This window comes from Lonchura striata, chromosome 2, assembly GCF_046129695.1.
Source record: "Lonchura striata isolate bLonStr1 chromosome 2, bLonStr1.mat, whole genome shotgun sequence".
NCBI classification, from domain to species: Eukaryota; Metazoa; Chordata; class Aves; order Passeriformes; family Estrildidae; genus Lonchura; species Lonchura striata.
Window position 1 is genome coordinate 44200912 of NC_134604.1, and position 26196 is coordinate 44227107.

At 39.4% G+C, this 26196-nt stretch overlaps 1 protein-coding gene across 3 annotated transcripts in view; it reads right to left on the bottom strand.

Annotated features, from left to right (window-relative positions):
- ALKBH8 (alkB homolog 8, tRNA methyltransferase) overlaps positions 1 to 25957 on the bottom strand; it is a 44383-nt gene extending 18426 nt beyond the window's left edge. Inside the window, exons 1-8 of one of the 3 annotated variants that reach the window (XM_021529360.2) lie at positions 25929 to 25957; positions 25104 to 25289; positions 21074 to 21214; positions 18920 to 19160; positions 17744 to 17875; positions 16772 to 16867; positions 15308 to 15412; positions 12239 to 12309 (exon numbers count right to left, since the gene is read on the bottom strand). In XM_021529360.2, the coding sequence (XP_021385035.2) occupies positions 12239 to 12309; positions 15308 to 15412; positions 16772 to 16867; positions 17744 to 17875; positions 18920 to 19160; positions 21074 to 21214; positions 25104 to 25289 (972 nt within the window). In that variant the 5' untranslated portion in view covers positions 25929 to 25957. Of the gene's footprint in view, positions 1 to 12238; positions 12310 to 15307; positions 15413 to 16771; positions 16868 to 17743; positions 17876 to 18919; positions 19161 to 21073; positions 21215 to 25103; positions 25290 to 25928 lie in introns of those variants that run through there. The other 2 variants (XM_021529365.2, XM_077781346.1) reach the window with 2 other exon arrangements.
- Between the last annotated feature and the right edge of the window lie 239 nt (positions 25958 to 26196).

Here is a 26196-nt window from a genome sequence, read left to right on the forward strand (position 1 = left end):
ACATGTGAAGGCCTCTCCCATATCAGATCTATGCTAAAGCATACCATCTCTTGCTAAGCCTGTTTATCCACTCAGGCACTATGGTGATGTTACTCAGATGTTTAATATAATTGGCCTTTCTTTCTTCAAAAATTGTATTCAATTTTCCATGCAACATGTTACTATCTTCCTGAATTCTCTGTGTCTTTTAAGTATCTGTGCATTTTTTTTTCTTAATCAAAGTCTAGCATATGAGTGTTTAAAAAATATTTCAATATATGGACAGCTCTTCAATCTTTTATATCTGAGGTGTCACCTTGTTATGATTTTCTTGGTACGCCCACAGAATTATCAGTCACCTCACTAAACTGGATGCCAGCTCCTTGTGATGTCCAGCAAGGTGGCTGCTCTGACCAGCATTGGCAGAGGTTGGGATGCTGGTGGTACTTATGGCACCATCCCACCAACTTCTGCTCAAGCTGACTCTTTGTTTCAAAAGCCTTTAAATATGTCAGTTCCTACTGCCTCCAAAAGTATTAAGTTTATTTTGAATGTCAGGACATTTCCTGTGGTCTTTGCACCTTCCCAGATCATTACCTGTGTTAAGACTTAATGTTGAATATTAGGCTCATATATAAAAGGCTTTCAATCCCTACATTAAAGGCAATAGTTGCATTACCACTGCTCCCCTCTCTCTCTCCCAACAAGTACAGATGTCTCCTTTCTGGAAAGTGCTATCTAACCCAAGCATAAAACCTTGATGTCCTTTTGTGAATCCAGAGTCAAAGAGTCTGTCAAGTTCCCAACAAGAACTCAGTCTCACTAACATTTCATCTTCATCCTGTAATAAATTGCCTCCCTAGCTCTTAGCTTAAACTCTTTTAGTACACAGAAAGTCAAGAGGCTAGTGTTTTTAGTCTTAATTTAATTTCTTTTACTGACTTTGCCTCCTCTGCAGTATTTTCCATTCTTTCAGTCATATATCTTCCTTTCCATCCATGGATGCTACTACACTGACATACAGGGAATTACATCCAACTATACCAGGGCAGAATGTGCCTGAAATACATAAAATCATTCATCTTCCTTTCCAAAGGAAATTAAATTTCTAAGGTTTTGCATCCCTTGCTTTCTAGTGAGGTACAGTTCCATGGAAGAGCACAAGAGGATGACTACACATCCTGATGGTTTCCAGAGGGCTCAGTCTGTTAAGATGTAAAGCCCAGACATAAGAAAGCAGTTCTGTGTCCTCAATTACACCTCCTCAGACTTGCACTTAATGAGTTACTCTATGTCCTGAAAGCAAATTATCCTCTAAACAAGTCCTTACAACACAGACATAGCTGTTCTGTAATAAGCACAAAATTATATTCAAATATGATATTTAGAGGATCCTAATATTTAAGATATTTTGAGGATCCTAAATGGATGTGTGTGGTAGCACATGGTCTATGTGTTGCTGTGGTATATCTGTAATTCTTCTACACATTTAGAAAAGTTCTCAAGAGATTTTCAGTATCTAAGTAGAAAGGGAAACACTTCACTCAAAAAGTACATCTCGCCTTTCTAAACCATTGATTGTTTACTAATACCCATGGAAATACACACAATTCTCATGTTACTGAGGCTGCAAATACACGTAAACAGGACTCCAACTGTAATTTTACATCCATTCCATGCTACCTGTGCATTTATCATGCTGTCATCAACCATTACAGGTTTTAATTGCAAATTTTCAACAGCAGAAGCAGTGAGGAACAGTAAATAAAGCCTCCATGCTATATAAACAGTATTTCATACAGCAAAAACCAGGCTTTGGCTGAGTAATATCGTCAAACATGGAATGAAAGAGGTTAACTGTCATTTGCAGGAAAGAGAACCTGAAATATTTACATTCAAAGTGTAAACTCATACCAAGTACTAATGTGGCACAGACCCATCAGCTCTTGTAAAATAGCCCAAGCCTTTGCAGGATCAGTGTATTTCAAGGCATGGGTAAAACATGCTGCATGTTCATTATCCCACATTGTGAAAAACCATCTTCCATCACTCTATAAACACTGGATTGTTCAACAAACCTTACTGTCCTCTGCAGGTTTCAGCTTTCTGCTTGCAGTGCTGTAGTACAGGAATTCAGGCTAACTTTAAGACTAGGGTGGAAATAGGAAAATCAGTTCAAGATTAAGACCTACATTTGGCCTTCGATTTCAAAACAACCCATTAGGGAACTGAAACCTATAAAATGAAACAAGAGATGTCTAACTCAGTATGAGCTGAATTATCCCATAGGCTGGACTGACTCAATTCCCATTGACTACAGAGGAGCTCAGGCATGCAGAGGACAGGTACACACCTACTCATAAAACACAAAAATTTCAGTGTCTTAATCCTGGACTAAATACCACTGACAACAAGTTATTTAATAAGGCATCCAAGTATGGATTCAGCAGATGCTTCAACTCTGTTTAAAACAGTTCTGCTTTAATTAAAACCTCTTCCTGCACTATTATAATCACTAAAATCTTGGCCCCTACATTCTGAGATAATCGTATGGGAACAGTGTGGTGCTGAATACCTGTAATTCAAAGGGATGAAATGTTGAATTTAGGCACTCATAGTTTGAAACAAAGGTCAGCTAGTCCTTCTCATATGTGCATCTAACAGCTGTCCCAGAGAGCATTACAATGAAAGAGAACTGCCAGGATACAAGACATACAAACTGTGCCTTCCCAAACTATTGCATCATATCTCATAAGGGCTGACAAGACATGGTTTTTAATCTATTGCTATAGAAACTACCATATGGCCTGTTCCTTAATCCTCTACATCTTCACTGTAAAAGGGAAATCTACTGAAGAACAAAGATCTGGGAATAAATTTTAATAAATTGCTTACATACATTAAGAAACCTTGTTCGTAAGGAGTCAAAAGCATATAACCCTCAACACCCCCCCCCCCCCAAAAAAAAAAAAAAAATCAAAAAACCCAAACAAAACCCAAAGAACTAATGAAAGCCATCTTCTTCATTAATGATGTCTCCTGTGGCCATAAACTATAATTCAAAACACAGCATGACACAAAGACGTTTCTTTAAAATCATTTGAAGAAAATTGTTTTATCAATTACTCAATTTCTACGTTTCACCCCATAGAGCTCCCACACATCATGTTATTTTAGAACAGGGAAAACAACCATAAAGGAAAACCACATTCTGAAATTTGGATAGGAAGTATTCCAACACTGCTGATTTTCATCATAAGCAATGTAATCTCTTTCTTCTGTCATCCCCTCCACCTGCTTCATTAGCACAATGACTGTCTTCTCATAAAGCAGCCAAAGTTACACAAAAGGGCTGTAACCAGGGCCTCAACATCTGGCCCTGAATTTACAACCGACTGCATGAACGCACACGGCAGAGATGCAGGCAGTAACAGGAAGGGCGGGAGGAACATGAACATCTCCCATGGAACTGTGAAGTGTCCAGTTTTCTGCTTTCTGCTGCACCATCAGCCTTGGTTTCCTCCAACCATTCTTCTCCTGCCCCACCAAACAGACCAGAGTTTTCCCTGCACTGCCCCTGGGCAGCACTAACAGGCTGCCTGCCTGCTTGTTTCCCTGCTAAGGGCACAACTCTCCCACTAACAGAATCCTTCTGTCACAGTATCAGCATCACAGGTCTGACAGCTCCAGCACACTTTAACTGCTCAAAATTGTCAGTTCCTCACCAAAAGTTCAACTCCACTGCAACAACAGCTTTGTGGATAAACCCCTCTTAAAACATATCTGGTAAGAAAAACAGAAACAGAACATTGCAGCATGCAAAATACTCAGATCTGTAAAGATAGTATAAATGCAGACAGACTTCAAAATCCATGCGCTACCACTTACTGCTATTTCAAATTCCTGTCCAAAGCCAAGAGAGACAATACACCACAGCAGGAGCTTTATAAGTTAAGCTTGTTTCTTTGTTTATAGGCTACTTGTGATTAGACTGACTAGGCATTTCTACATGAAATTTGTCACAGTCTTAAAATAGGCTCCTATGACAGAGATTACATCAACAGCTAATGAAATTAGCTTTCCTTACTGAATTCCAAAACTGAAGTACAGTTGAAATGCAACAGCTAAAGGTAACTATTTAATGCTCCAGTTCAGCCTGTTTGCTGTTAATTTGTAGCAGACACCAGAATTCCATTTCACACAGCAAGTACTGACCTTCTAAACATATCATGGGGAATGAAAGTAACTTCCATTGATGAACCTCTTGACAAAATAAAAAATCCTTTTAAAAATTAAGAAATTAGTAACTACTAAAAAGCAACACAGGTTTCTATTAAAAAATTGAACTATATTTCAAGAATGACAACTCAAAACCTGACTCAAAAACAATTTCAGTGGTAAAAATACCAACTGAAATGTAAATTCAAATGCTCTGTTAGTTTTCTCTGATAGAATCATAGAATAGCTTGGTTTGGAAGTGACATTCAAGAGCATCTAGTTCTAAATTCCCTGTCAGGGGCAGGGACACATTCCACTACATCAGCTCAAAGCACTGTCCAGCATGGCCTTGAACCCTTCCATGGGTTCAACTCTTCCAATAGGGCATTCACAACTTGCAGTGTCTCACCAGCCTCATGGTAAATAATTTCTTCCTAATATCTAATCTGAATGTCCCCTCTTTCAGTATTCATTACTGCGCTTCAAGCCATTTCAAAACACTACATTTTGTCACTACACTCCCTGAATAAGGAATCCCTGTCCAGCTTTTCTGTTGGCCCCTTTTAAGTACTGGAAAACTCCCCAGAATCCTTCTTCTTTAGGTTGAACAATCCCAACTTCCTCACACTGTCTTCACAGCAAAAGCTCCAACTGTCTTATCTATTTCAGAATCCTCTTCTAGACTCTCTCCAGAAGTCCTTGTTCTTCTTATGCTGGCAGCCCCAGAGCTGGATGCAGTACTCCAGGAAGGGTGTCATGAGAGCAGAGCAGAGGGGTAGAATCCCCTTCCTCAGCCTGCCGAACACATTGTTTTGATGCTCTCCTATCTAATGCTCCTTTTCTTTCATTACAATAAATATGTTAATAGAAATTTCATATTTAAACAGTTAATTTGTCTCACCACCACAGAAGAATGGTTCATGTATCATAACAAGGATACATGAGAGGCATGAAGTGCAAAGCAGAAAAAAAAGATTTTAATTTAAAATTAGTGGTACTATATACCATAAGATAATGTTTTTCTAAGATTATTACCTATCTACATTTTTCCTACCACATGAAAACCAATTAGAAATATGTAGCAATAGCTATGGAACAGCAAGACACTTTCTAGAGAGTACATTTGCTTCCAGTGAAAAATTCAGTATCTGTATTTGTGTACCATTGTGTACCTTAACAGCCAGACGTCTGAGAATTGAAAATGAAGTGGTGCTGCCTCAGCATACAAAATAAGCACACTACAGAAACAGCAAATAGCCTGGAGACAACAGGTTCTGTTAAAACAGAATCAAGTAAAGGAATTAAGCAGAAGTTTTCCTTCATTATTTAGCAGATATGACCCAAATCAGAAACTAGTAAGCCCTACTGCAGACTGCCAACATTTTAGAAAGTATTTCAGTCACAGTAGGTGTTTCATACAATCACACAAAAATAACTGGAACCGTATGATATTTCTTATAGCATGTCAATGCATTTTTCTATGTGATCTTGAGTGGATTTCATTTTCAAATTCTTCCTAATTGCCGTTTCTTTTATCTTTCCACATTCACTTTGGATACACTATCCAGTGCAGTTCAGGAGAAAAAGAGAACATTCTTCCCACAACTCTTTCTCAATGCTCAACAGCTCAAACAAAACACAGGATGCTTAAAAAAACAACCAACTGACTGTGAAGAAAGCAAACTGGTAAGAACCAGGAGAAGCCACAGCTCTGCCTTCCCCCTCACTAGTCAAAATAATGGACCATGAAAAGGAAACAAAACCACTACAGAGAAAGGAGTAAAGCAACTTCCCACGCCAGCAGACCCAGGAGAAATAGCTCAGCAAGTCACAGCACATTCTGCACATTCAGCAATCAAACCACAGGGTGCCTTCCTTCCTCAGCACTAAAGTAGGAGCTACTGGGCTTTGCGTAGTGGGGAACAGCTTTATGGAAAGGTATGGGGGATAAGTTTCTTCCTTCTGTGGAGAGGAAAGCAGGCTGGTACAAATGCAACAGAAGGGAGACAGGAGACCAACCTTTTCAGAGTTATTTACCTGATACTGGCCCACTGATAGTAAATACTCAGCCTCAGACAAAGAGGCAGCTGGAAACTATAATGCGTCACCAACATGAAAGGGGAGCAAAACAGAATATTTTCACATCTAAAACTTTGAAATATGGCTCTGTCATAGCTTAGCTTTGATTTTTTTCTTCCTAAGTAGCTGAGGAGATAGCAGAGAAAGCAAGATCTCCACATTGCTGTCTGTCTTGTTTCTTCACAAATTACTGCCATACAGGTTCTAGAGAAATAATGCTACCAAATCATTGTTCTGGGGCAATTCTTACCAAACCAGAATGCTCTTCTTGTACCATCTTAATGCAAATTGCAATTGGTTAGCAGATTCCTACAACATTTGGGAAACAAATGCTTATCTACATTATTTGCACACAGCGGGTGCCTTACTCATTACCCTTGGCTAAAACAGGAGTTAGCCTATCAAAAACCAAGGAGGTTTTCTTTACTGCAGGACAGGTTCCCTTCAAACAGTTTACATGAAAGCTGAGCTTTCAGGATCCTTCCAAGGGTTAAAATAACTCATCAGGTGGAAACATCAGCAAAACATGTTGGTATCTGTGAACAGAATCCTGTATGCAAATGGAGAATAGACATCCAGCACAGAAATAAAATAATGTTTCATCTTTACCAAAAGAGGCAGTTAGACTGCTGTAAGTATTCCCATGAAGGGGCTACAGGCTTTGTTGCTTATCTCAGAGAGTATATTTCAATGTTCAATTACATCAAAAATAAGTTTTCCCTTGATTTTGGTGGTTCTTGTATCTCATCCAAGCTCAGTGACAGTCCACCATGGTATGACATGGACAGAAAGAAACACAGGACATATCTATAAAGAGCAAATGAAACAGGAGACACAGATTTATGGAGCTTGATGCATTTAATTTGCAGTGCTTAGCACACCTTTTACATAGAGAAACTCCTCATTGAAAACTCAGTTTTCAAAAATGAAATACCACTTTAAATGGAACAAACCAACCAATCTTGGCATACAACTATAAATTACGTCCATTTGGATTTCCAGCTAAAACCACTGCAAGTTGCTATTCTTCAAGAACAAATAAAATCTATTACTGTAAGACATATTTCTTGAGTTGCACCTGTCTTGCAGACTGGAAAAGCACATTACTGAGTTTTAGGAATCCTACTTCATCTGAACAAACTTCTAAACTCAGTATTAGGTTGCAATGATTAAAATTAGTATCTTCCATATGGGTTCAGAGACAATTTGATCTCTTTTTAAATAGTGATGACTATTACTACTATTTCACCCACTACCATCATCCTGCCAACATTGAGAAAAAAACTTGGGCATAGCCACTGCCACAGTAATTCTTTAAAACGTAAGATGCTTTCTGCCTTCCCTCACAAGAAAAATAAAGCAATATATATGTAAACAGCAAATTAAACTGAATTAGCAACTAACCAAGATAAGCAGAGCAAGAGCTGAACCACACAGCAATACCTAGTGCCTATCTTATTAAAGCTCATGCAAGACACAAAACAGCTGCTAACTGCCAAAGGCTGGGTACAGTCTAGACTTTCTAAAGGCTTCTCGTAAAATCTCTCAGCTATTACAGAAACAGCTGCTGCTATACCAGCCACAGGTTTCTGTTTGTTAGCCAAGACAGATTGGAAATAGATCAACAGGTAATAAGCAGAAGTACCAGAAAAAGAATCAATTATCAGACTGAGAGATGAGTAGAAGCAGCATACCTCATTCTATCAGTTCTAGAATGACCATACTCAAAGGTTGTTCAAAAGATCTGGTGAAGCTTTTCTTTGAAACTGCTCTGCTTTCAAGGCTTAAGAGAGTCACAGGTTTTCTTTACAGATCAAAGTACCTAAGATCCACAGGCTAAGAGATGATGAATGTGTTCAGATGAACAGAAGCTAGGCAGAGGTTAAAGATGATCCATACACAGCCCCCACTCTTTAACCCTGAGGCACAAATCTGGCTGACATCCCTAAAGCTTTTCTTCCTCAGACATTAGGTCAGGGCCTAGACAGAGCATCACAGCAGTTCTCAGTGTTTGCACCAGCCTTTTGCCAGATCAAGGCATAGGAAGCAGAGTCAGGCAAGAAAAAACAGAGCTAAGGAGAAGAGAATTATAAGCCTGGGGCTGCATCCTAAGAAAATGGGACACAGCAACATAAGTCAGGACATTGTGCCAAACCAACATCCCTTTTGAGCAAACTATGGCTGTGCTTTGCTGTCTGGCAGGGCACAGTGGGTGTCCCATGGCAATCTCAGACACAGCAGGGCAGAGCTGGCAAGGAGGGACTACAGGGTGTTGGTAACTTTAGACCTGGGAGTAAGATTGGCAGCCAGGAAGGAAAAATTCTTCTATGGATTGGATATGTTCATAGCACTACTTAGCTCATAATATAAATACAGAGGTAGCTCTGTATTTCTAAAGTTTTAACGAATCAAGGCTTACACAGCAGCATATAAAATGACAAATTAGGAAAACTGGAAAAACAGGAATCTCAATATTGATCAAGCTCCTGTGGTAAACCTGCAAAGAGACATTCAACACAGGTTAGAATTAGAATTCTTTTGAGACAGCTGCAAACTTGGCCAGGCTTCTAAGATAAAATACTGTAAAACTGCATGTCTTTAGAGACACCAAATGGAGGCACTGAAAATAACACCTAACTGAAATAAAACCAAAATTCTCAACAGAAAGGACTGATCCCTGTTTTGCAGTACTTTGTTCAAATTTATGGATATAGAACATGATTTGCCATTAAGTTTAATAAAAGACTGTTCACCTTAATTTACCACATCGCCTTGTCTTTCCTAATATGACAATTTCTGAATAAAAGAAAGTTGCATTCAATAACAGAGCATCGAAACTGATATTCACTAATAATTTCAGTGTACCAGCTCCTATAAAGACAGGGTGAATGTGGTGATTTATAAAATGCAATTACAAGCCCACAGGACATTCTAAAAGTCTCATTTTATTCTGCAGTTTCCCAGGAGATGGCAAGAAATGGGTTACATTTCCAGAAGTATTACAGGACAAGACAAATCACCTCACACTGCTTTGCCCTCTAACTATTTAGTAGTTTTTATAAGCTAGGCTGAAGTGCAAAGCAATAATGAGATTTTCATCCTTCAAAACAAGTTTAATCCATCTTGTAAACTCCTCAAAACACTATGGACTGCACCAACCAGGGGTGGTTGGTTCAATCCACTACTTGGCCCCTCTGTGTCCATTGATAAAGCTGTTTCACGAGACTGAGATAGGAAAGAGATCTCACACCTACATTTTCACCTCATTTCATGCAGGTGTAAGAACCTGGATTACTGTAGATTATCTGATGCAAGACAAATGCACTGTTGTGAAGAATCATGCCTTTATTTTGCAAGATCATTTATATTTAAAATAAACAAACATGTCAATAACTATTCCTTTTTCAACAAAAATCAGGTTTGCAGAAACAAATTAAAATGATTCGTCTAACAAACAGTACAGAGTGCTTTGTTACTGAAGGAATTCATTTCACACTGAGGAAAAAACTGATGTTTTGTAATGTAATGTGAGTTGCAAAGTACCACTGAAGATAGCAGTGGCATGAAGCACAGCTGGAGACACATCACTAGTGGACTGCCCTTGGGATTGATATCGGGGCTAGCACTATTTAACAACTTCATTAGTGATCTGGATGATGGGGCAGAGCACACATTCAGCACGTTTGCAGATAAAACAGAACTAGGAGAAGTGGCTGATACCAGTTTGCACCATTCAGAAGGATTTGGAGAGCTAGACAACTGCTGCCAACAGGAACCTCATGAAAAACAGAAGTGCCAAGTCCTGCACCTGGTCAGGAATTATTCCATGTATCTTTACACACTGGTAGCTGATGAGCTAGAAGGCAGCTTTGCCAAAAATGACCTTGAGGTCCTGGTGACAAGAAGTTGAACATGAGCCACAAATGTATTTGAAGAAAAAAAGGTCAATAGCATCCTGGGTTACATTAGGAAGAGCACTCAGCTGGTAAAGGGAGGTGATCCTTTCTCAATTAGCAGCCCTGGTGAGGGGGTATCTCTTGTACTCTGTCCAGTACTGGAATTGGACTGGGCTTCCCACTACAAGAATGCCATAGACTTATTGGAGCAAGTCCAGGACAGGGCCATAAAGATTACTGAGGAATATCTTTACATAAGGGGATGCTGAGAGAGCTGAGACTTACCAGCCTGGACAAGGGATGGCTAAGTGTCAGGTAAGATGGCTCTTATTAACGTGTGTAAATAACTGATGGGAAGGAATGAAGAAGGAGCCAGATTCTTCCTAACAATGTACATCAACAGGACAAGAAACAATGGGCAAAATTTAAATCCCATGCCATTCCATCAGAACACAATGAAGCAGTTTGGATTTTTACTGTGACAGAGGTCAAATACTACAAAATATTGCCTACAGAGGTGCTGGAGTCTGCATCTGCATAAACATTCAAAACACAACCAAACAGTCTTGGACAACCTACTTTTGCTGACCCTATTTAAGCAGGAGCTTGGGCTACTTCTCTTCAAGAGATTTCCTCCAACATAAATAGTTCTGTGGGCCCGTGAAGATGATACAAAAAGTTTGAGAATCTGTGGTGATAACTAAGTCACCAAGCTAGAAGGGTGTTTGTGTTTAGTCCTCTGTTCTGCCAGACTTCTTTCTCATAAGCCAAAGCATTTACTGTAGCTATTAATTATTACAATCTGCCTAACTCAGATCCTGGAGGGACAAGCATATATGCAATTGAAAGAAATGCTCTTTCCATTACTCAATATAATGAGACATTCTGCTTCCTTTTTTTCCTCTGAAGTATCAGCCAACTTCCAAAATAGAATACAGAACCAGCTGGGTTGCAAGGTTATTTCTTTACAGCACTTTTTATTTAAATGTGTGCATTTCCTATTGAGGAGAACAAAGACAGACAAGACATATGGTGTTATGCATGTTTTCCACCACACTGCAGCCTGATGTACTCAGGTAGGAAAAAAACCCCTACAGAGAGAAAAATAAAGAGAAGAGAAAGACACCAAAGGTTGATGCTGCATATGTCCAATAATTTGTTAATAGAGGGTGTAAATTTTGCCCATGGTTAAGATTTAATGGGAATAGAGAAGGGGGCTTCACTCCTAAAATAGGTAAATCACATATTACTGCAACTGATATTTTCATTTTAATATCAGATGAAGAGCTAAGTGCACAAAACCACAAAGAAATCATAAAAAATTGTAAAAGACTAGAAAGAAAAACCATAAATAACAGAGCTCATGGGCCACTGGCTTTTTAACTACATCTGTTTTGACTGCCTGCAGCCAAAAAGTGTATTTATGGCCCACTAGGAAAAGGCACTGAAATTTGTAAGAAACCTAACAGGCTGTAATCCAATGCCTACACCTGAAATATCTAGAAATGGTCCAAGTCTGGCTGTGTCCCCGGTTGAAACGTACACATTCCAACCTTTTACAGCTTCAAAATGCTCCATGCAGTCCACTTCCCAGAAAGATTGTATCTTTCACGTAATTGAAATCACTGCGCTTTTGGCCATCTCTGAGACCATCACAAAGGTATGCTGTAATACAATAACCTAGAAATGCACTGCTTATGGTGTTACATCAATGAAGTAATAGAGCATCTGTGCCAGAGTCAGTCTTTTCATTGAAACGGAAAGGATAAGAAAGCCCAGAGCTGCAGTACTGAGGCAGAATATGTGAAATTAAAGCATGAAATAAAGATGAAAGAACATCAATGGAGACCTGGATGCCAAGATTTAAAAATCATTGTTATCACTGGCAAATCTTCCAGTGACAACATCGTATTGCAGTTACTTATTTAATTAGCATATCAAACCACCTTTCATATCTGATATGAAGCTTGGATTAATGTGGACAGACACCATAAGAAATCAAACTAAAAATATAAAAATGGAATTTCTCAGTAAAGCATCAGACCACATGCAAACACTAAGTTTACCTCGGCTCCCAAACTGAGAGAGATTATTTCATCTTCAAAAGCAGAATGTGTATCAGTATGAGGGGGAATTCCTGTTTAAAAAAAAAAAAAACAACAAAAAAGTGAACACTATAATGATAATAATAACAACAACAGTAATAGAGTGCTATCTCCATTGGCAAGCTCTATTTCTATGAATCTCTGTATGGAAAACTGGGATGTATGGTTGAACAAGCAAAACTTACCATAAACAAGGGAACTGCCTTCCATAAGAATTTGGGGCAATTGTCTTACGCCCAGATTAGATGGATACAAGTAACCTAAGTGTCTTGTATAATCAGTAGAAATACCTAGAAGATAGTTCAGGTTACTCCAAGGCCTTGCTCACTCCTGGATGACTCCCTGCTGCAGAGAGAAGCTCAAGCACTTGGCTCTCCTTGCAGGCAGTTTAGCCCTTAGCAGCAACAGCTATGGTACCTACGGCAATTTTGGGCTTTAGTTCATCCACAATAATATATTTCTTCCTCACTCCACAGAGGAGTAATCTCAAATCCCTCTATTTCCTAAGCAAATGACTGCATTAAGGATTTCCACTTTAGCATTAGGACCTACTATCTCAGAGGCAGCACTGTTAGGATCAAATCTCCCTCTGCTTTGCTCTTCCAAGGCAAACACACATCACTGCTAGGCTAACCCCTGGGTAATACATCTGTTAGTGTGTGTGTGTATGAGTACACACACGTAACGGAGAATTGCCAAAAGAACAGTCATTTTCAAGGGTTTGTTTAGATTTTTCCTTCATATCTGCTAATTGGAAAGAAAGTGCCAATCCCTGCAGCTTGTATCACACATTTTAACACCAAATGCTAGAACAGCAGTGTGCCTGCCACAGCAAGATCTCGCCACATGGTGGGGAACGGCAGTCAGCAGTGGAGCAAGAGAGAACAGCAGACAGCTTGGGAGAACTGCAACTGCACCTTCCTCTGATTCACTGCAGGCCAAGGCAGACAGAGTCATTCCTATACCATCCAAGCTGAAACAGTTTTTTTTGCTCATTAAAAATTCTACCCAAGTTCATTTTAGGCTCTGTAGAGAATTCCTGAGTTGAAGATAATTTCTTCTGAATTGTCAGCCAGGGTGCTTTAAAGCACCCTTATTATACGGTACATGTTACATCCAGACATAAATATTCTGAATTCCATTAGTTTCAGTGAAAACACATAAGATACATTAAATACAAGTGTTTTATGAGATCAACATTTAATCTGACAGAAAGTCAGTGAGACCTGAAAACCAAGGACAGACAGATATCTGTTTGCTACGGCTCATAACTTTGCCCTGGTACAAAGCACTGAGGCTCTGCTTCAAGAGGCACACTGAAGTCTGTGCAATTCACTGTGCAGCAGAAGAACACTGACAGCTCTCCACACTGTCACCACTTATTCAACCAAGACCACACTGACCCACACACCTCATCTTATGTATGGCCCCTCCAGCTTAAGATATTCATAGCCGTAACTCACTTTCTAAAATTTCAAGTATAATTTCCAGTGGAAAAAAGGCTTGGAACCAAGGTGCAGGAAGTACTAATCTGACTGCACTCTGTGCTCATTCATACCCTAATGATTTGCATTTAAGAAAGGGTATTTTGCTTTGGGCTCAGGTTTTTGATTTTTCAAAAAAAAACCTGCTTCCATTCTTGATAGATATCTACAAATCTAACTAATCTCCTCAGATGTCTCAGCCAGAAGTACACAACTGTATAAATTTAACAGACTGTCAGATACACAAACAAATAGGATCAGCTTTTCACACCCTTGTTCAGCAGACACTGTAATAACTGCCAGACATGAATTCTGAGAGTAAAGCCATTGTTTTTTCTTCCTAAGGACAAAAGAGATACACACCCTAGAAAGCAAGCCAGATACTTAACCTTGATGACTAAGCTTAACAAAAAGTATAGCACATGATTTGTTCCCTAGAAGTGTGATTAGAAGATTGTTTTTCTTCAGAAGCCTCCAGTTTGGGAAAAAATACAAAAATACAGTAATTCCTTGTTTCTAGGATATGGGAACACTGCTTGCATCATACTTAAGACTCCGTATATCACATGCACTAACATTATATCATATGTACTCACAGCAGGAACCATTTCTTGGAAACTGTATTCACATTACAGGAAGCAATACAAGTTTGGAGTAAAAAAATACACTTAACTAGAAGATCAAATGTGACTATTTATTCCTATATCTTTTTATAATTAGTTTTCAAATCATGGCCTTGGACTCAAACACCATAATTTTCCATAATAGTTGTTTCAAAAACTACATTTCTAAACCCAAGTTCCCATGTTCAGAAACCAGTATTAAGACTTCAGTTTTGATTCAAAGCATCTCTGGACACAGTGGAAATACATTAAGCAGGTGCTTAAATCCTGTTACCACACCATTTCCCAGTTAGATGCTACATTCTCCTGCTTTTTAGTGAAGTTGTACTGCTTTAGCTGTTAAATAGTTGATTTACTCCACAGATGCCTGTACAGTGCTATGCTTTGGATTTGTGATGAAAACAGTGCAGACAATACATGGATGTTTTGCCTCTAAGCAATGCTTACACAGTATCAAGGTCTTTTATGGTTTCATGTTTCCCTGCCAGCAAGTCAGCTGGGGGTGCACAAGAAGCTGGGAGGGCACACAGCTGGGACAACTGACCCCATGTGACCAAGAGAATATTCCGTATGATCATATGACATTGTGATCAGTAATAACACTAAGGGTGAAGTTTACCAGGGATGTCATTTCTCAGGGACTGGCTGAGCACTGATTGGCCAGTAGTCGAGGATTTTTTTTCATCACTTGTTTTCCTGTGTTTTGTTTGCTTTTTTTTTTTAACTTACTAAACTGTCCTGATCTCAAGCCATGAGTATCCTCTCTTATCTTCCAACTCTCTCCTCTACCCCAGTGAAGGGAGTGAGCAAGCAGCTGCACAGTGCTTAGCTACCTACCAGGTAAGGTAACTAAGCTAACTAAGCTCACTAAACCACTATATAAAATAAAGAGTTCAAAATTTTTGAGGGACAAATGAACTTACCTTGTCCAGGTTCATACTGATTTACAGTCAATTGATCAGGTTTATGTTTGATATATCCCTGCTTTAAGCACTTCTCCAAGAATGGCTTGCAAATTTCAGGAAGACCTAGTTATAGAAATAAAACTGTAAACAAGACAGGACAGCTTTTTACAATAAATATAACTAGGAAAATACACAGAAGTAGCTTCATATACATGCAAGTCCATATTTAACTATGATTGCATCTGCTGCTAATACACACATCAGAACTGGGGGACTACTCTTCAAGTCCAATATGCTTTAAGAACTCAAAATTACAAAGACCACTCTTTCAAGGCCTCTGCATTCAGAAGCAGATTACTCCTTACAAATGCAAACTGGAGTATCTCTACACATAAATAAAACCACATCAAATCAGAGGAAAAGCTTTTACCAATTACAATAAAAAAGTTGCAGTCAAGAAGCAAAATTATTATGCAGACAGTCAGTTGTGCAGAGCATTCTCTAAAAAAATTTATTCCTTGGAAATCTATTACTGAATTAGATTAAATATCACCAAAAAATCTGCTGAAGTTAACCTGGTCTTGAAACAGGAATGGAAGCCATAGTCCTCCACTGAAGCTCTGGTTTGCTGTTTAGGACTGAGGACTTGATTAAAAAATTTTTGCTGAGGACTTGATTAAAAATTCTGCTGAAGGCAACACCAACAAACATGTTACTACTATCCCTTCCATGAATCTATTGATTTTTATTCTTGTTTTCTCCCAATAAGTCTTTATGCTTTTCTCACACATAAAACAATCTGTGAGACTAGGAAACAATTCACATATCAATCCCCTTACAATGATATAGCTTCAGAGTTAAAATCTTAATATAACCAGAATCCTTCTGTTTCATGCTACATCCACCCCAGTACACATGCATCACCTTAAACACCTTCAAGTTTTACAGGAATTTAACTTTCCTATTTTGCTATTTTTAAATCTAAGTCTATGACTCACTTGCTTTGCTCTGACTCACAGCTTTCAATTCCCAATATGAGCTATTGAAACCTTTACAAAATTGCTTTCAGAGCAAAGAATATTTTATTTCAGTGTGCATCCAGCAAGCTTCAAGCTGCTTGAGATAAATATATACAGCAACATATGTCACATCCCCCAAATAAATTAATATGCAATTTGTAACACATAATTGTTTTATAGAACAAAAAGCTAAAAAGGAATGACAATTACAATCCCAAAAGCTTTATTTGACCAGACCTCAACAAAGGGCAGTGGGCAGCAACCTCTGGCTCCGAGTGACTGGACAAGCTTGAAGCACTAACAATAATTTGGAATTAATCTCAAAATTCAAAAGCTCTTTTGTGTGTGCTTAAGATACTCAAAGGCTTTCCTTCAACCAGACTCTCACAGCCACAACTCAGTAAGCCTTAAAGGCTTTAGATAATTGTTCAAAATAAGTACAGTTTAATAGGGAAGTTCTCACCTCCAGGTAATGGTTTGTCTTTATCAACATTATTGTTATCATAGCGAAACTCATATCCAAAATGCTTTACTCTTCTATGCTTTAAGGTCTTCTGGGCTGTAAAAAACATAACTTTGAAGTAAGATTAGACTACATAAAGACTATATGAAACACTGCAGGCAATTTACCATGTTTCCCTATTCCATCCTACCTGTTAAGCCTAAACATTCTTTAATTAGCAGTTACAACAGTATATGTGACCCTCACTCTTCATGCACACACTTCTGCTTATTACCTTTTGTAATTTATCAAGGATCACATTCTGAGTCAAAGGGATGGTGTTTTTGTATATGCAAGAAGCAGGAAATACCAATTTATTTCAGCCATGCTTAATGCATCTTTTTCTTGCCCTGATCTCTGAATTTACACCTGATGAATATCCTACAGATAATACATCAAGATCCATCATTCTCATTAATCACCAAGTTACACATTAGCTAAGGTCAGCATAACCTTTTGCATTGCTCCACGGAACAAATTTACACAGGAACTCTGAAGTCATTTCCAAGAATTTATTTATTGAAGGATTTAACTCCACAAGTTTAAGTGAAAGCATCCAGACTGTATGCCTCACCAAGGTTTTTTTTTTGTTTTTTGTTTTTTTTTTTTTTTTTTTAATAAAAGAAGACACAGCTCTTCAGTTGGACATCAAATTACAAACAGTCTTCTGCTTGGCATGAAACACATAAGAATACTTTAATTGTCTCTGGATGCAGGTTTGTTATTCAACAAATCCATTCTAGGATATTAATTCAGATCACTTGCCCCAAGGAACTGATTATTTGCAGTATAAGACCCAATTTCTAAAATGCTAAGAGCAGCCACAGAATAATTTCTGACAATACATTTCCCAAGATGTACACTTCCTGTAACCTGAAACTGCAGGAACAGCATAAAAGTATAGAATGTCTGGATTCCTATAGTTGTACCCACCATTCTGAGTATCTTCATCTCCTTTCCAGTCAATACTTTCCAACAATCTCTTTTCTTCCTCTGGAGAAATAATCTTTTCAATTACCATTAAGCCTGGAGGCAAGCTTGCAGGAGCAGCATTTTGCAAGGAAACTGATGTATAAGAAAAAAAAGAGGATTTTGTCACTCTTTAGAGAAAATAAAGCCTGTGTTCCCGATGGAGATATAATTACTTTGTGTAAGAATATAGTACAGCCATAGAAATGTTTAATAATACAATGGAGCACTCATTGTGGTCTTATTTGGTGAAAGAACGATCTCTTTTTGTCACGACAAAACAGAGTAAGGCCCGAGTTTTGCATCATTGAAGTGCTTTCTAAAATTTTACTGAATAAGAGGAACAAGACTTTACTATTCAAACATAAAACTGCTCGTGGTTTTCCTGTAAAAATAATGATAAACATAATTTCCTAACCACTTCACTGAATTTCATTTTAATTTTGTGGAATTTTAGTGATTTACCATATCAGCAGATTGCTTCTCCAGACAGAGAGTTCTCTGTAACCAAATATGAACAAATATGGAGTACAGAACAATATGTATCAGAAAGTAAAACATCATTGATGTTGGGACATTCAGTTTGCTACCCTGAGAGCTTAAAAAAAAGCTATTTGCTAGCAGAACATACAGACCAAGACCAGGAACCCTTTTTGCTAGGCTTTATGAAAGCTCACAGAAAGAGCAACAGTTCTTGCAGTAAATAGCTTATAATCAGCCAAACACAAAAAAAATTTGAGGGGAAGGGGGGAAAAAAGGACAGAAATTTCATTGTGTATATTTTTTCTTGGGGCTGAGACAGAGATTGCAGGTCACACAAGAAATTCAATGAACTGTCCAGAGAGTCTCCAGGCTTCTAGATCACAAAACCTTCATGTGCAGCATTGAATGGTCAGAAAATCACTCAAATCTTTTTTTCCCTTTTCCTTCCAAGTAATAGAGCTGAAATTAGAGTATCCTGACCAGGAATACAAGGAGCAAAGATTATTTTATGTCCTGAATCTCAGATTCTAGCTTTCATTCTCTGTGTCTACATACAAGAACGAGTGTGCTTTTACCTATATTTACAACTCAGAAAGTAAAAACAAAGGGGAGCAGTATGCATGGAGCTGGATATATAGGAGAGCAGAAAAACTGTACCTTTTTCCACAAAATTAATGTATAGAATAATGTTTTGGCCACAGTCTTCCAGTGTTACTTCCTTTCCATTAAGGGTGTTAAAGGCTTTTTTGGCTTCTTCTGTTGTCCTGTATTTCACAAATGAATATGGTTTATTTGGTGGCATTAAGAGTGTTTCCATTGCTCCATATTCTTCTAGTATTCTGAGCAATTGCTGTCTACTCATCCCATTACCAAGACCAGCATTGGCAATAACCAGGCTCTAATTGAAAAATAATTTAAAAACAAAAACAAACAAAGAATTAGTGATTATCGTTGGTTCATTTAAAACTAACATTTTACCAAGAGAAAGTGGCTGTAGTTATCAGCACTATAAAGAAAAATTAAACCCATGAGCACTCTTATGTATTCTGCACAAGATATCTACATTTCCATGAGCTTTGCTTGCCCAGCACATGGTGTGGCTGAAAGCCTTGCAACCTTTATCAGAAACACCTCCTCAGTTAATGCATGCTTTCAAGTGCCATGTGTGCTTGTAGTATGCTTGTCACAAACAGTGGCATTGGCACATAATTTTGGTGGTTTCTGGAACAGCTGGGAATGGGAAAAGTGTTCAATTAATTCAAACAACAGCATTTTGCTTCTCTTAAAAAAAAAAAACAACCAAACAAACAAAACAAACAAACAAAAAAAAAAACCACAGAAAATGAGGTTTAGAACCAAAGAGGAGGGTCATTTAAAAAAATTATACACTGACCACTGCTGTGATTATGCCTATTGTGAAGGCTCTGAGGCTCTGATAACATCTGTTCTAAGCTCTGCATCAGGCTTTCTGTTATGGATCATATTTTTCAAGGTTTACCTCATTATTAATTACTGCTATTATCTGGAATGTTATTGATGGAGAGTCCTATGTGTGTGAAGGACATGCATAGGTTCAAGCTGCTCCTTTCACTTAATCTACAAAGATCCCACTACACATCTGCTGGAGCACATGCAGCAACTGATGATGTAATTCATAGATGGACTCTTGCACAAGCCTGGAAGTATTTTCTATATTCCTGACACAAGTTTACCACTAGCATTATGATTTTGTTTTATGCATCACTTATTCAAGTGTTCTGTCACCAATAAGGACCTTGCTGGACCCCAGAATTATTCTTTGGAGAGATTAGATAGATAATTTGGTACCTGGGACAGTTTCAAGGGGAACAAGTCCCAAATTACAGACCCATTTCTAAGCAACAATAGAAAAACACACTCTTTGTTCTAAAGAGTTTACAACATAAACAAGATTGCCGAGTCATTAACATCCGTCCATGTGGTTTGAAATTGGAGAAAAAATTAAACCACATTAAAAAAATGTATAAAGATCTAACTGATGCTTCCATATTTGAATGGGAAGAATTTGCAGGATCAGGATGAACAAGCATACGGTAAATGATACTGCTCTACAGTGTTTCAAGCCATTTATATTTCTTCATAAATGAGAGAGGGAAATTAGAAACCCTTACTTCCCTTTCTGTCTGCAAGTTCCTGTCACATTTTGCTATATCAGTATCTGCAAGGTAATCCTCTGATCTGCTGTAACTCTACTGTGGCAGAACACTACAAATCAAAAAATCCAAGTAGCTTTCTACTAGGTCTCTTTACTGCATGGAAAGAGAAAGCTGTGCCTATTTAAACAGCTGCAAGTCAGCCAACCAGCTCAATTCCCACAGAACCACAGCCTTAATTTGTTTAGAGGAAAAAAAGATGGAAAAGATATTCAAGACAGACATGCTTTTAATGGGGAGCATAGATGAGACAAATTACACTTGACAGAGAACCATGGAGGATAGAATGGTACAAAAGTTAAAAGCCTGAGAGAAAAAAAAAGAAACCACAGAAAAAGAGAAGAAAAGTGTATCTATTTCAATAGCATTTCCAAGGCTTCCTCTTCCTCCTCAATCCAAGTAACTACTGTTTCAGGTTAAAAAAAACATTATCCAAAGGCCAAAGTCTCTCCATAGACCCCAAACTGCTCAAGTACCATTCTGCTTTGAAATCAAAGAAGCACAGAAAACCCTTAATCTTGGGAAGTCCCTTTTTAAAAACTGCATTTTACATAAGACACATGAGAGAAGAGAACACAGATAAGCAGCATTTTAACATTACCATCAAAATCGCAACTACCTGTGTGGCACGGGAGACACACTGTATGCCCTCATGTCTCATCAATGTATGCTGAGCTCTGACCTGCTTCCTCAATACCTTCTTCTTCATTTTCTGGACTTCCAAATGATCTTCACTGGTTTTAGCTTCCATACTGGTGTTCTGGAAAGCAAAAATAACAACACGTAGTGAGTGTCCTGCCTGAAAAGGATCTCTCCCAGAAATAAATCTTTAAAAGATTGCTATGATGCTTTATTTCATTTTCCCATTTTTCTCTTCCTCTTCACTTGAACAGAACATGAGAAAAAAATTATGTGCGGAACTGCCTGAGATTCACATTGTCTCAGCTTCTCAGTTATTCTCATGCCTTACCAAAAGCTTGAGTCAGAGATTAAATGTGTGACACCTTTTACCTAATTGCACCCAAGTGTGACATTTGGCCAAACTTGCCTTTCTTGAGCATAGAAAAATGTGTGCAATACTTAAATGTCCTAGAGCAAGCAATTAGGATGCTCCACACATCATTTACCACATCTCCCAAACTTAATGAAAATCACATTCCTGTTGTGCGAAGGAACAGAAAATTGTATATATATATATATATATATATGTATTAACTACTGCATTTCATAGCAACACAGCATTTACCAACCAGTGAATACTTACAGGTCAATGACATTCTTCAGGTTTTGCTGCATCTTTTGCCAACTTTTGGTCTAACACTACACTGAGATCATGCAGTACCTTCCCTCATTTATTTAAGCCTATATTCTTTTCCTTTCTTTTTTCTACTTCCTTCAAATCCAAGGGAGGAGTCCAGATCTCATGTAAGATTATGACAAAGCTCCCAGACATTGATGCAGTTTGACTTTATCTCTCCCTGTAACATAATCCCTTACCTTTATCTTAGAGGTACTTCTTTGCCAAAAATCCTCCTAACAGTATAGCTGGACAATCCAACTGCAGCTGTCTGTCCTATTCCATTCTTTTATCAGCACTGACCTGACAACAATCCTTTCATCTTCTCTTCCTGTCAAAAAATGGTTTTGTTTCAGCTATTTTTAAGGGAAAAAAAAAAAAAACCAAACCAAAAACAAACTAGATCAATCACCCCTCTATGTTACTATTTAACATTGTCAACTGCCCCAACAGTCACTCATCCACTTACATGCCTTCTGGCTTGCATGACTGCAGAGCTCCTTCCCAATACCTAAACTGCAGACACAACCATGATAATATGACAATGTACTACAAAAAATGGTAAAGATAAAAAACCCCTCATATTAGTATTTGCAGGAACTTTGTGTTGAATAACTTAGCAAAAATTTTGTTTTAAACAAGCACTGATATGCTAGTAAAATTGTTATAAGAGATTGAAGTGTTGCACAGGAGCTGTAAGTATGTACTCCCTGTGATTGCTGCAGCATTACCATCATCAACCTGCACAACTTTTAACTGCACTGCACAAAAATAATCTTTAAAGAGAATCAGATTGACAAAAGCACTCTGTGGAAATGAAAAATTCTAATGCTCCAAAAAGGAGCAGGATCAATGCTGTCAAAGAAGACTAAGTCTTTTTCCCTTCCTTTCCACTTACTAGTTAATCCTCCTACCATTCCTGTTCCATTCTCAAACACAATGTTACAGGGGCCTTAAATGAATTGAAACCCTTGTCAACAACACTTTTAAGCAAACATGGCAAGTTACTGGCATGGTGAGCATCAACAATTTTCTCCTGATATAGTTTCAGATGCCTGCTAACAAGTTTGAGGTGGCACATGCAAGGCCTTAACAGTTTGAACCCTGACTTCCTGGCGTTCTTCAAGTTTTTACACATCTGACCACATAACGATCACATTTATATCTGTGTCTGACCAAAGGGGAAAAAAAACCAACCATAAAAACCACTTAATAAACTACTCAGCGCCAAAATCCATACTACCACCATTAGACAATTCACATTTCCTAGGATCTCCTAAAATCACAACCATGCTCACAAGCAACAGAGACAAAATGCATAAGACAAAAATCTCACAAGCACCAAAACTGAAACAGGGCAGAAAAAGGAGAAGACTACTACAATAATTAACCCCACATGACTTCAAAAATGAAGTGTAGAGGCTGAAAATATCAATAAGTTATGGAATCAATCTTGATCTCTGCATAATTAGTTTTATTACAGATTTGTAGGAAATGTCTGCCATTTTCCCTTTAAAGCAACAGTGCTCATTAGGGGCTTTTTGCGTATTTTATACTCTGATTTTTTCCCTTCCCTTCCTCAAATTCTTGGTACCTTCTTAAATAATCGTTTTCCCTTCCTGATGGCACATTTGAAAACAGGCCACAGATGGTTATTTGAAAACAACATTCTTCCTTCTAAAGACAAAACAGTTCAAAGTAAGATTCTTCACTTAATCAACAAACAGTGTTAAATACACAGAGAGCAATGCTTCTCTTACCTTTCATTAGTTAAATAATGACCAAAAAAAAAATCTCAAACTTGCTTAAACCAAAAAAAGAAAGCAAAGTGGGAGACACAAAAAAAAAACAACCAAACAAACAAACAAAAAAAAACAAACCCAACGAAACAAAAAAATCCAACACCCAATAGCATAAGATAATTAGAAGCCAAGGTAACTTAGAGGGGAAAAATAAAAGCCTCATGAAAAGAAGCACAGAAAGTTTTATGAAATAAATTCTCCTAAGTGCATCAGTGCATCTAATGGATTACCCTTACCAAGGTTCAGCTGATTTGCAGGCTCCTTCAGCAAACCTACTATGACCAAGCTGTGCAATTATAAGACTCCATAGAATCACAAAATCATTTAGGTTAAAAAAGACCTGTAAGGTTGAGTCCAACTGTTAATCCAGAACTGCCAAGTCCACTACTAAACCCTATGTCCCTAATCATCACCATCTATATAACTGGGTCCAAAAGGCTTGGCCTGTCCCACCTTATTTGCCACACACAGATAAAAAAGGCCTACATCTTTACAGCCTACACCTGAGCAGGTTCCTCTTTGGAGAGTGTCAGGCAGTCCCAAACTACTCCACAGGAAAATGACACATCTTTGACTTGGTTAGTTTACAGAAAGAGCAAAAATACAGGACAGGTTAATACTTTGGAACCCAGCAAATTGGATTTTGATGGAAAAGCATGGACACTATGCACATCACCCATACCAGTCAGACCACTGTCATGCAGCCTGCAAAACTTCAAACTGAAAGGGTCAGGCCTCTCCCATAACAGCTACACCTCCACATACTGGAAGACTTCATCTGATATTTGGGGAAAACAGTTTTGAGTTTAGTCAGGCCTTAAGTCAGGTCTTCACAAATACCCACATTCTCCAGGCAAAGGCAAAGAAGTCATGCCACAATATTTGTTAAACTAGCACAGAAACTGAAAGACTACTTTTTATCCTTTCATAACCCCCGAACAAGGGACAGCTGAGGTGTGACTCAGCTGTCTAAATAGCACATAACACTGGCAGAGATGACCTATCCCACAACACTCAGCTCTTCTGCTGCTCAAGAAGCTGAAGACCTTCCTGATGTACTGTGTCATGCTTGCCAGCATCACTCTGGGGCCACCAGCTTCTGAAGGCATCTTAAGCAGTAATACCTGCATAGCTGAGACAGCAGGATATTCCCTTGGTCTCCTTCTGAACCGTGTCTAAACTCTGTGTCTTGTCTGTTGCGTCATTACCAGTGGCTCAATTCGGCAGGCACAGGAACCAAGTCTGCCCTGTTTCTGAATGAAGGAAACGCACTCAACTGTACAGAAGTAGGAAACTTAATTTGCTAGGATCTCACACCTTCTTTAGAAAGGCCAATATGACTACAGAATAAAAAGAGTTAATCCACTGTTGAATTCATTACTGTTACCACCAAGTTTTACAACGAGTATTTTTAAAAGTAGCTCCTGAAAATACAGACTGAAAACGGTTTCCCCTTGCAATAGGAGCTATGGGTACACGCACGTTACAAAACTGGCCTGAAGTTACTACAGAGGTTAATGTAAAGCTTTAATGCAATGCACAAAGCTTACTTGCTGTAGAAGCAGCTTCTGAAACCTGGAGTACCTGGCGGCCGGGCGGAGCTGAGCGGCGGCTGTCGGCAGAGGGAGCGCCACGATCAGGGATGAGCTGGGCTCTTTGTTACTCACTTTCGGCTTGCTTTTGCGCCGCAGACACGCCACAACAAACGTATAAGGACGCAGCATTAACACAGACATCTGGGGGGAATAAAACACATTCAGGAGGCACGAAGGTGAGATTTAAGAGCTCCAGCAAGGACCAAACGCGCCTGAAGGCACCAGCACAGCCAAGCACCAGCCTGTCCCTGTGGCTGCCCCATCCCGCCTCTGCCAGGGACAGCCAGCACCAAAGCTCCCACCGACACCCCGGAAACAATGACAACAGGAACAACCACAGGAGCGTGCCATAGAACCACACAATGTGAAGGGTTTGAATAGACCTTAAATATCACCCAGTCCAAACCCCGTGTCATGGGCAGGGGCGCGTCCTACCAGACCAGGATTCTCAAAGCTTTGAACACTGCCAGGACTGGGGCACCCACAGCCTCCCTGCGCAACTTGTTCCAGGCCTCACCACCTTCACAGCAGCGTCCCCTCTGCTCTGCCCCGAGGACACACGGGGGAGGCCACAAAAGCTTTGCGGCAGACGTAGGGACGGATTTGGCCTTGGCCCCCTCCTGACATGGCCGGAGACAGAGCCGCGGGCTCTGCTCCCCGCACAGGCGGCACGGCGGGGACGGGAGGGGAGCCAGCGGCGGAGCGGAGCCAGCGGCGGAGGCCGCCTGCGCCCCCGCGGCTGCCCGGCCCCGCCGCAGCCCGGCGCGGCGGGCGCGTTACCTGCAGGAAGCGGCCATGTCGGGGCGGGCACAGCGCGGCACCGCCCCGCCGGCATGGCACCGCCCCGCTGCCCGCGGAGTCCCGGCGGCGTTTGGCGGCTGCAGGCGGCTGTGGCTTTATTACAGGTCAGGGAAGCCAAGCTTTGAGGTTCAGCAAGGCAAGTGCTAGGTCCTGCACTGGGGTCACAGTAAGTCGCAGCACCACAGGCCAGGGGAAGAGTGACTGGGAAGGACCTGGCTGTGCTGGTCAAGAGCAGCTGAACGTGCCC